Source organism: Typopeltis vanoorti, chromosome 1, assembly GCF_054136105.1.
Source record: "Typopeltis vanoorti isolate ZY-2024b chromosome 1, IOZ_Tvanoo_1.0, whole genome shotgun sequence".
Lineage (NCBI taxonomy): Eukaryota > Metazoa > Arthropoda > Arachnida > Uropygi > Thelyphonidae > Typopeltis > Typopeltis vanoorti.
The window spans coordinates 130031997-130044837 of NC_143549.1; the positions used below are offsets into that span (position 1 = coordinate 130031997).

The following is a 12841-nucleotide window of genomic DNA, read 5'->3' on the forward strand; positions in this document are numbered from 1 at the left end:
TGAGGGTACATATGAGAAATTTGATGATGATGCAATACCAAAGATGACATAAGACTAACAGGCTACATGGCCTAACACATAAAAGGAAAAAGAAGAAATTTTAAACCTCACTTTTGTGTCTTTTCTTCTAATCTTTGAAGATCATTCAGCAAAGAATCGAGGGTATTCAAACCGAGTTCTACCTAGTTTCCTAACATTAATCTGAAACTAAATCATTTATGAATATATTAAACAACAAGGGATCTGACATCCAGCCTTGGGATACTCCATTCATATCTACACCAGCTCATAAAAGATCCCCCCCCCTTCAATAAAAACGCTACTTCTTCCTTTATTCTATCTTTAAACTAATTTCTTAACCACCCCCACAAAGTAATCAAAGTAGATAGATCCACTATTTAGATGGTTACTAATACCACCAAACCATTTGATTAAAAAAGTGATCCTCTAAATTAATAAAGCCATATTCATATAAGAGTGCAGAGCCTACTTAGCAATTCAATTTATAGTCAACCCTCATTCACTATCGCAAACCTGCCAAACCACGGAATAGTTTTTGGAAGTTTTTCCACTTGGTTATACTATAAATTAAAGATACCAAGAAATTATATACTTAGTTTAATCCTTTATCCAAGTGTATAAAGAAGCTAATGGCTTCACATCACTTGCCTTAATATCCTATAATGCAAAGCACATATCCTTGCAGACATGTATAATGCTATGCATTATGAGAAGGGGTCACTACCCAGACTGGCTTCTACCTTTATTGAAGTCTCATCAGTGGGAGCCAGACCCAGAGGTGATACTAAGGTTGAAGTAATGCAGAAGTCATATTTTCATATATGAGTAGCCAAAAGGTGTCACTTATTATTAAAATACTGTGACCCTTCCCATAATGCATAGCATTATACGTCTGCAAGGATATGTGCTTTGCATTATGGGATACTAAGGCAAGTGATGTGAAGTCACTTCTATATATGAATTGCCCAAGTCCTGAAAATACTTCAGGCGCAAACTTTGTTTGCTTACACTTGGATAAAGGATTAAACCAAGTATATAATTTCTTGGATCTTTAATTTACATGGAAAGTTTGTTATAGCGGATAGTTTCACGTAGTGAATTTTTAAAAAATATAACAAACTAAAAAACATTTCCAAGTTTTTTAGTTTGTCATAATGCTGTTTGCTACTGATACAGCAAGAATTAACTATAACTGGCACATAATGCTATGTTCTGATTATGTATTGCGAGTTTATTTTTCACTTGGTTAGACTATAATAAGTTTAGTTTAATCCTTTATCCAAGTGTGAGCAAACAAAGTTTGCACCTGAAAGTATCTTCAGGACTGGGGTAAGGTAGTACAACACCAAGGCAACTCGTTGCAAAGGTGGAGAAAGCACTCATCACTCCTATCTCAGTATCTCCCATAATGCAAAGCACATGGGCAGTGGCCCTTGCCTTAATGCATAGCATTACACATATCCGCAAGGAGATGTGCTTTGCATTATGGGAGATACTGAGATAGGAGTGATGAGAACTTTCTCCACCTTTGCAACGAGTTGCTTTGGTGTTGTACTACCTTATCCCAGTCCTGAAGATACCTTCATGCGCAAACTTTGTTTGCTCACACTTAGATAAAGGATTAAACTAAACTTATTACTGATTATGTATTCCTTGCTGTCAAACTTCACATTAATGAAATTAATCTTTTTAATTATGATTTATCAGCTAATATGAGTGCAACAAATCTACTTGAAGTGTTTCTAAACAACAATGATTTTAAATAATCTTTTCTTATTAGTATAAAGCCAGAGAATTTGTCAATTTCCTTACAGATAGTTTTGTTCAGATCACTTATATTCTAGCTCTATAAACTTCCTTAAGCAAAATTCTTATATCACCCACATAAAATATTCCATATTTCTCCAGAATCATCACACATTTAAATGTCAGCACAATACCTAACAGATTGTATGATATACAGTGGTGCATCATTTTTTACCATAGTTTAACTCAATTGTATAGATGTGTACAAAATACATGAGTGGGCAATCACGGCATACTCAACAGTGTGCAGGGACTAAAAGAAGTATTGCTAAAACTAGTTCTGTTCTCCAGCACACTTGAAACTGTTCTTCACATTTACAAAATTTGATATAGGTGAAGACAACACCAATTATTTATAAAATTAAATCAAATTTAACTTTGTTAATCTCTATTTCACTATTAAACTATTATTTATGTTTTTGTTTTCATTATAAAACAAACCTAATGAGCAGGAATTGTGTTTAGCTTCATGATATTTGTTAAGTACAGTCAACTCTCAACATAGCCAACTTGCAGTAGCCAGGTAATAGTTTTATAGGTAGACAGTTTGTTATACTGAATTTCTTTTAGCATAACACTGCATAGCTCTTTATGCAGTGTTATGCTAACTTTCTCTTGTTAATATTTTTCATAGTCTATCATAGTGGTTCTTGCTATGGTGAGAGTCAAGTGTATTTAATGTCAGTCCATTTAAGACATTCAGTGAACAAATTAATTTGCAAGAGAAAACAAATCATATTTCTACACAAACTACTATAATTTTGGCAATCAATGAAAGTACTGCAAAAAATGTGAAAAATTCATTAGTATTTAGTGGGTTACAGTTACATAGTTCATTGTGTACCAGTATTTTTAAACTCACTATAGAAACTTTCCACTTTAAAAATGTTTTAAAAAGCAACAAAATGAAAGTTTATAATGAAAATAATAGTTTGTTTAGTAATAACTGTGGATTTCTAATAAATAATGATGACAACACATATATATATATATATATATATATCAAGAATAGAAATAGAATAAAAACTCCATACCTAGTTGTCCATATTCTGGACACCCAAATGAAAATAAATTTCCTCTGACATCAACAATCATGCTAAATTCTGCTCCACATGCAATTTTGGTAATTGGTCGTCCTTTAAAAGATATCTAAAAAAAAATAAACTTATAAGACAAAGTGCAATACCATATGTTTTGTATTTTTTTCTGGCAGGAAAAAATTTTGTTGATTATCCTGAATCTTTCGAAAAAAAATATATCATCCTGGTCTCTCAGACATGCAATTTGCATACATGTTTTAAACATGTAAACTAAAGTTAGCCAAGTTTTCTAGCCAATTATCATACCAAACGATGTTGAATGAACTATTAGTTATTATCCATCTCAGTCAAACCCCCTCATCTGAATTCTTTTTATAAAGTGTTTACAATGATGCAAAGTAGGAAGAGCACTCCCTCCCCATTGCCACCAGATGAGCAATAGTATGTTGACTAACATTAATCACTAATTCTATGTAGCTTCCTATGCATATTCGCATGTGCAGTTTAATCAAATTGGGTGCTTTACGCGTTCAATTTTAAAATCACATATGAATCGTTTAATAAAACATTCTGATTTTTTTTTTTTTTTTATGATTGTGCAGGTTAAACACAAAAGCGAGTTTTGTTAAAGAAAAAAATATAAACAGTGATTACAGATAATACAGAGAAACGATTTGAATTAAAATTCAAACAGCATACCAGAGAACCACTAATTTGATTAAACTGCACATGTGAATATGCGTAGGAAGCTACATAGAATTAGTGATTATTAAAAGGGGCTTTAGAGTCTCCCCCACCCATTACCTTACAAGCCTGACCACTGGAAAAAAAAAAAAAAAAACCTCTAAAACCCCTTTTATATAACCAGAGAAAAAATTCATAATTATTCTTTAATGAAAAATACTAATAAAAGCTACTACAGCATCAGTGGTGGTCCAATCAATTATTTAAAAATAAAAGCTAAATTTTTTATTGTCAAATTATGAACGAAATAATTAGTGACTAGTCCTGAAGTAAAGGATTGTTAGAAACCTACAGTCAAAATTATTATGACCTGTCAGAGCAAAAGTTATGTGGATCAAATATATGCAATCCATATACTTGCGATTTTTAGGTAATGATTGTTATTGTTGAGATTAGGGTGAGTGATTAGAATTTTGCAGATCGCGTTAAGTTTGTGCTCATACATCCTACATCATGCCAGGTAATAACTGCTTATTTGGCATGATGTAGGAAACAGATGCTTTTCCTATCAATTCTGCACACATATTCAAGATATGATCAGAAAGGTCTGATATTCCAAAATTATGGAATGTGATATGTCATTTGTGTTCCTTTTTTCAGATAAGAATTGTGCATCCAGTTTCATACTAGGGATTATACACACGTTACCACAAGAATAATTTAATATTTGCCAAATATTTCAGTCTGAAACTAACAGACTATCTTCAATGCCTACATAGGAACCATTTTTAACAAGGTGGAATACCAACAACTGATCATTCAAAAATAGAACGAGCCACGTGATGTTACATTGCTAAGCATTAAAGAGAGGAAAAATTTCATCAGTGATGACTACATTATAGGCCTTAATTCACAATTTCAATCTTAATTTATAAATAACATTAGACTAATGTAGGAATTAAAAGTCTCAATTAAAAAAAATATTATTAATTAATGTGTTATCCTGACTAAACTTTCCCATATTTTTGATAAGGATATACAGTCATTTCGATTCAAGTTAGGGCATTGAAGTAAGGCCTCAGCACTCTCTTTGAATATGCGTTCAAATTTAGAGACATCTGTGTAGAAGGCGAGTCTTGGACCAGAGGATGTTGTGGCTTGTCTCTATCACATGCTGAGCCAATCCAGACCTATTGGATTTGTTGTGCAGAATATATGATTGATGTTCTTGAATTTGAAAAATTTGAATACCAAAAAAAGTCAAAAACTTCATGACGATCTTTTATTTTGCCAACCCTTGCCAGAATATACAACAGGAGAAGAAATATTCACATTAATTAACATCATGTGGCTTGTTCTACTTTTGAATGATCAATTGTTGGTATTCCACCTTGTTAAAAACAGTTTCTATATAGCAACTGAAGATAGTCTGTTAGTTTCAGACTGAAATATTTGTCAAATATTAAAATATTCTTGTGTTAACGTGTCTATAATCCCTAATTATAATGTCACAAGTGTCTCTCAAGAGTCAGTTTCACACTATCTATATGGCAAGATAGTCAGTATGCTCTAGGGCAGTGTTTCCTACTCAAATTGTAATAACTGCTTCATTTGAATAGTTTGCAAATTCGCGGGCAATCACTTGTGAATCATCGTTCAACTTCGTTGTACTAATGAAAATTGCGAGCTTGCAACAATGCAAAGAGCGTATGATAGCGACTGATAACAAAGTAATTATACGAATCATTAGTGGATGTAATTAAGACAATTAAGCAGATATTAATGTGCTTCATTATTTGATCATATTACAAATTTGTTGTTAGTTAAAATAATGATTAATAGGTTTGTACTATTTTTAGTGATATAATTGCTTTAATAATGTAAGGAAGTTATAATACCTATAATAAATATTGTAATTTTTTTTAGTTTTCAAATTCTTAAGTATGAATCATTGGTTAAAGACTGGATTTATAAAATGCACAAAAGAGAGCAATGTAGCAGATACAAGTAGCTGAAAACAACAAGAAAACATTGATATTGTATCTGGATCAAATGAAATTGATAACGTTGACATCTCTGAAGAAACAACTAGGAAGAAGATGAAAACACTTCATAAGTACGATATGAATTACTTGAAAGAAATGTGGATTTTCATGGATGGGAAATGAAGAGGAACCTATTCCATTATGTGTCATTTGTGGTGAACTTCAAAAAAATGAAAAAATGAAAGCATGAAACCATCAAATTTAAATCGCCATTTTGAATCGAAACATAATGAATACAAGGACAAACCTGTAGAAGTTTTTTTCAAAATAAATTAAAAAATGTCAAAGAATCTCAAAAAATGATGTTGATTGTGTCATTAGGTGAAAATATGAAAGCTTTGGATGTAAATATGAAGGCTTCAATATTGTGTGTCGCAATTAATAACAAAAAGTGGTGCAGCGGAAACAATTGGTGAAACTTTGGTCATGTCTGGAACAAAAATAATAGCAGAAATTATGATCGGAGATAATGTAAAAAGGTCTTTTGATCGGATTTGCATTTCAAATAGTACTGTTCATCAAAGAATCACTGAAATGGCTGAAAACATAAAACAAACATAATAATCTGATATACATAAGAGTTGTTACTATGTGATGCAGGTCGATGAATCTACCGACATTACAAATCTTCTAGTGTTTGCTAAGTACGGAAAAAAAGTCAAAAACTTCATGACGATCTTTTATTTCACCAACCCTTGCCAGAACATACAACATGAAAAGAAATATTCAACAATATATTTATGCATCAAAACAAACTTGATTGGAAAAGTTGTGTTGGAATAAGCACGGACTGAGAGAAATCCATAGTCAGATCTAAAAAAGGGTTGCATCAGGGATTCAAGCTGTTGCACCATATGCAGTCAGCACACTGCTGCATACACAGGGAGGCATTGACTACACATGATGTCTACAGACCCAAGAAAAGTTCTGGATAAAGCTGTAAAAATCATAAATTATATTAAAAGCCATCCTCTAAATGCCAGACATTTCTCTCAACTTGCAAAGAAATGGAAGTAATCATACACAACTTCTTTTACAAGCCGAATGTTCATTGGCTTTCTCATGGAAAAGTCCTTACCCGTTTATTTGAACTTCAGAATGAACTACAAATTTTTCTAGAAGAAAATTTTGAATTGAAAAAAACATTTGCATAATTGGAAATGGCTCAGTCAATTAGCAAACCAGTCCTCGCGGTTAGCCTAGTGGCTATGCGCTTCGCAACCATATGCCTGGGGAAGGAGTGTCCTAGGCTTGATTCCCGTCGGTGACGTGAGGAGCTGAAGGATCTTCCTCAGCCATAGCCAAGTTACCCAGTCTTGGGGTGGACAGCAGGGTTTTTTCCCCAGTTTATTCTGTAATTTTCATCCCGCAAAGCAGGCAAACTGGCCTTGAGAACTCAACACTACAGGCCATAGGATACACCGGGGCATAAGGCTGACCACCTTATCCTGTAAACGGAGTGAGGTCCGATGATCAATGGACCCTCGACACCGCAAGGTAAAAGAGGGTATAAGGAAGATGACAATTAGCAAACCTGGCAGATATATTTACTGTATTAAATAATCTTAATTTGACTTTACAAGGTAAGGAAATTTCTACATTTCAGTACAAGATAAAGTGAACACCACATTGGCAAAGATGAAGTTATGGTAAAAGAGGGTGCGTAATGGAGAATTTCATACATTTCCATCTCTTCATGAATCACTCGCAAGTTCAAATGAACAAATTGGTGATGATGATGTGAAAATTATCATGCAGCATTTACAAAGCTTACAAATGAATCTAGAAAAGTATTTTCCTGAATTGGACATTAATATTGAGTGGATAAGATACCCTTTCAATATCAACAAATCTATGCTAAAGGGTTTGTTGCCAATAGAAGAAAAACTTTTAGAACGAGCTTATGATGATTTTCTAAAAAAATAAATACAACCAGAATACGTTATCGTCATTTTAGCTACAAATACAGAATGAATTTCCTGAATTAACAGATAAAGCTCTAAGGCTCATTTTACCATTTCCAACTTCATATCTGTGCGAAGTTGGATTTTCGGCCCGTGTAGATATTAACATGAAGAGGAATTGCATTATAGATGTCGAACCGCATCTACGATTGAAATGAACAACTATAGAGCCAAATTTTGCTCAAATTTTATCCCACCAAAAGCAATTTCACTCCTCTCATTGTTGATAAATTATTTAAATTAAGTAAAAATTTATAATATCTATAAATTTTGTTCTATAAAAATAAATCATATTTTGTTGTTTACATGTACATCTAAATTCAAATAAAATAGACATTTACAATGAAATATACTTTATTTTTAATTATCTTTATTTTTTTTTTAATTTATTTATTATTTTGAGAAAGGGATCCTTGGTAATAATGAAAATTTAAAAAGTAGGTACATAGATATCTAAAGTTTGAGAAACACTGCTCTAGGGTAAGTACAGGGTAAGTAAATTAAAACTATTACTTATAATGTAGTAGTAGCCATAATTTCACCAAAATAACAACACAATTTTTGATTTCAAGATACATGAGATGACAGTAAAGTGTACAAAATTTCATATGAGAATTAATGTCTGATATGATGCAAAGTTGGGTAGAGCAATTGTGAGTGCACAGGATGTCAAAATTTTACAGGATGATTTGGATAGTTTGGAGGACTGGGCTAAGGAAAATGGATGTCAATTTAATGTGGCAAAGTGTAAGGTTATGCATTTTGGGGTGAAAAGAATAGCAGCAGTATATCACATTGGTGGAACCGTACTCCAGGAGATTGATGAGGCCAGGGATTTGGGAGTGTTGGTGGATAGGGAATTGAAGTTTAAGCGGCACATTGCAAAAGTGGCTAAATCAGCTCATCAAATCACTTGGCTTCTGAAAAATACTTTAACAAGCAAAGACAAACAAGTTATTGTTCCTCTGTATCGAGCCTTGATAAGACCCCATCTAGACTACTGTGCCCAGATATGGGCACCAGGGTTTCTTCTTGATGGGGAAGAGGTGGAGAGGATCCAGAGACGAGTGACCAAGATGATAGCAGGTCTGTGGAATGAACCTAATGAGAACAGGTTGAAGATTTCTGGGTTGCAAAAATTGGTTGATAGGCGGAAAAGGGGTGATATGATTGAGACATTCAAATTACTGAAGGGTTTCTATAAGATTAATCCAGAAGATATTTTTGAGAATAGGACTGATGGTGGGAGGACTAGGGGCCATACATGGAAGATGGGCAAGAATGTGGTTAGCAGGGGTGTTAGAGCTAGGTTTTTTACTTGGAGAGTGGTGAATGAGTGGAATAGGCTGCCAGAATCTGTTATGGGTGCTATGACCGTGAATGAGTTCAAGGCGAGGTATGATAGATACTGTGTGAATGTCGAATAGTTGTTCTTGACATGATGTTAGGGTCTCCCTCGATGAGTCTGTAGACTCCTTGGAGTTGCCCGGAATAATAATAATAATAGGTCTGTCACTGCTCACTGCATGCCCCACTTTCTCTTTATCTCTTCCTAATCAAATATAATGGACCATAACCCAAAGAAATGTGATTTAACTGCAAATCACAAAAATTCTCCAACAAAAAATAGTTTAAAAAAATCTCATTAAAAAAAACAAACTCCAATCAAACATATCATAAAAGAACAACAGAAATCCAATCAAACAACCCACCAACATTAATTCTTACCAAAAGAAAAAAAAAAGTTTTCACATCCACTTCACCAACATCAAGTGGCCTCACTATCATCAACATCAAATTCCTGACATGCTCCCTCAAGGGGTGTACAAAATATGATAGTAATACATGAAAAATTTACATCATTACTAACTTCCTACCTACAATTTTCCTCCAAATCAGTCTGTTACCTGTCAAGAACTCCAACATTAACAGAGCTGATGTTTCTATTATCTAAGGCACTTTTTACTGTGTGGGGTGCTTAAGGGTCAAAGCTGTATAACTGAGAGGAAACCTCCACATTGTCTTTAAAGGAATGCGGAGAACCGACTAGGGCTTCTGACCTAATGTCCAATCCTCACCTTCTCGTGGTGCACCCTGTTGGGTATCTACTTGGGTACTGAACGAACAAGGATGGGCTGGCAATTTGGGATTTAGAAGACCAAATTGTATTCTTATTGGTTAAACCAAAATAAAAAATGATGGTACAACATGACATAATTTCATGCCAGCTGGGGCGTTGCCCGGCTAAACAAGGCCCCCCGTTGTTTTCGCCAGGGAACCAGGGCGAACAGCGAAAAGTCAGCTACTGGAAGAAATCTGAAAACAAACCCCAACTCAACATCGCCAGAGTTAAAGATCGGTACTATCAATGTAAGAAGCATGAATGGCAAAGAAATGGAGCTACTGAGGAATTAGATAAGTATCAGATCGACATAATAGGGGTGACTGAAACAAAAAAGACCAAAACTGATGAGATCTTTCTGAGCAATAAATACAAAATGTTATATTCAGGCAATGACAATCAAGGAAAAGAAGGAGTAGCCATAGTATTCAACACAAAATATGAGGCTAATCTTATTGAATGGCAGTCAGTCTCAAGTAGAGTAATGTGGGCAAATATGAGAATGGGGAACTGGACAATAAGACATTTGTGCCTATGGTCCCACAGAAGGTTCTACTAAGGTAGAAGTGGAGGAATTTTTTGAGGCTTTAGAAAACGCAACTGAGACAATGAAAAAGAAAAAGTTGGTCCTTGTTGGGGATCTAAATAGCAGAGTAGAAAATGACTGTGAGACATACAAAAATATTTTGGGAAAATTTGGAGAAAAGAGCAAAGCTAATAATAATGGCAAATATCTGTTAGTTTTCTGCTGAGGACATGGACTGATTATTACTAACACCATGTTCCAACATAAAAATGTGCACAAATTCACATGGAGAGAAGAGGCTAGGAATAAGAAAAGTCTCATTGACTATGTTATTGTTGATAGTGATGTTTTCTCCCTGGTGCAGGCACCAGAGTGTACAGAGGATTTGAAATTGGAAGTGATCACTATTTAATCTTGAGCAGGATAAAATTGAATTTCATATTGAAAAGAATAACATGTAAAAAAGTTTTAAAGTGAATAAAAGTTGAGCAGCTCTCAGATGTGAACTGCAGACTAAAATACACAAAGATTATTGAAGAAAAAATGAAAGAGTTTGAGAACAGGAATCAAACCTTAGAGATTCAGTGGCAAACTCTGAAGAAAACATTGATTGATTCTGCCAGAGAGGTATGTGGTGAGGTTGTCTGCAAGGATAAAAAAAATCAGAACTCCCTGGTGGACACAAGAAGTTAAAGAGGCAGTGAAGGAAAAAAAGAAAGCATATCAAAAGTTCCTGTCAAATAAGCCAGCTTGTGCTCTTAGAGAATATAGAGACAAATGCAAGAATGCTAAACACTGTGTAAAACTAGCTAAACAAAAGTCATGGGAGGACTTTGGCAAGAATATAGAAAATAAATATCAAGAAGGTGGCAAAATATTCTGGAGGTTGTTGAAGAAACTTAGGAATGGAGGAAAGAGTGCTGTAAAAGGAGTTAGAGATGATAAAGGTGACATGAAAACTGGAGAAAAAGATATCCTTGAAGTATGGAGTAATTACTTTGAAAAACTGCTAAATGAAACAAGCAGTGATGACAGCACAGTGATAAAAAACACTGACCAGGCATGCAGTCAGGAATACATATCCATACTTGAAGTAGAAAAAGCCATCGAAGGCTTGAAATGTGGAAAGGCAGCTGGAGTAGATGATATTCGACCAGAAATGCTGAAGTATGGTGGTATAAGAGTCTTATAGTGGCTGCAATGCATAGTTCAGAAAGCCTGGACAGAGGGACGAATTCCCGATGATTGCAGTAGAGCTCTCATAGTACCCATATATAAAAAGGGAAATAAAACTGAATGTGAGAATTACAGAGGTATTTCTCTACTGAGTGTTCCTGGCAAGATCTATGCAAGTATACTTGAGAAATGGTTGAGAAGAATTGTGGAAGAAAAGCTTGGTGAAGAACAAGCTGGATTCAGGCCTAACAGAGGCTGTCAGAATCAGATTTTCACTTTACGACAAAGAGTCGAGAAAGCATGGGAATATAACAAAGATCTGTATTTAAGTTTTGTCGATTTGGAAAAGGCATATGATAAGGTGCCAAGACAGCAGCTATTCAATACGCTACAGTTATATGGTGTCAATGGGGCATTATATCAAGCAATACTTAGTCTTTATTTGAGTTGTAAGTTAGCAGTTAGAATTGAAGGAAGTACAGGAAGATGGTTTAATGTTAAATCTGGTGTCAGACAAGGATGTACATTATCCCCTCTGTTATTCATTATCTATATGGATCACATTATGAAGGAAAGTGGTATTAAACATGATATCAAAATTGGAGATGTTAATGTCAGCTCTTTGCTTTATGCGGACGATGTTATACTTCTAAATAAATCCGCTACAATTCTGCAAGATTCCCTCACTAAATTGAATAACTGTTGTAATAGATATGGTATGAAGGTCAGCAATAAAAAGACAAAGACAATGAAAATAGGCAGAATCGTTGAAAATGTCAACTGCGTTGTGAACGGAAAATCTGTGGAACAAGTAAAACATTTCAGCTACTTAGGCACGATTTTTAGTGAAGATGGTAAATTAAATATGGAAATAGACAACAGAATCAACAAAGGTATGGTAGGAAGTCAATTGAATAAATTCATATGGAATAAGAGAGAAATTAGTCGGAACACTAAATTAGCTGTACAAGACATTCAAACTAGTTTTAACTTATGGATCTGAGAGCTGGGTCAGAAATAAAACACTTGACCAAGGACTAGAGACTGCAGTTATGAGAGTCCTGAGAAAGATTAGAGGCGTGACAGATGTCATCAATGGCAATATCATATTAAAAACAAGGATATTAGGAAAGAACTTGACATTGTCAGCATCCAGGAATGCATTAGCAGAGCTAATCTCAAGTGGTATGGTCACTTAAAAAGAATGGCAGAGGAAAGATTAACCAAACAAGTGTTCTCTGCCAGGTTGACAGGAAAAAAACCCAGAGGAAGACCAAGATATAGGTGGATTGATACGGTAAAAAGTGCCTTAGAAGATAGATATATAAATATAAGATCTGACAATGTTGTAGCTTTGACAGGTAACAGATTGATTTGGCAGAAAGTTGTAGGTAGGAAGTTATTAATGGTGTAAATTTTTTATGTAGTACTATCATATCCTGTACACCCCTTGAGGG

The 12841-nt window shown here is 34.4% G+C and overlaps 1 protein-coding gene across 1 annotated transcript in view; it reads right to left on the minus strand.

Annotated features, from left to right (window-relative positions):
• LOC150110425 (protein RCC2 homolog) overlaps positions 1-12841 on the minus strand; it is a 198403-nt gene that overhangs the window by 60581 nt on the left and 124981 nt on the right. The window contains exon 6 of the mRNA XM_090393729.1: positions 2862-2976. Coding sequence (XP_090249855.1) covers positions 2862-2976 — 115 coding nt within the window. The remainder of the gene's footprint in view (positions 1-2861; positions 2977-12841) is intronic.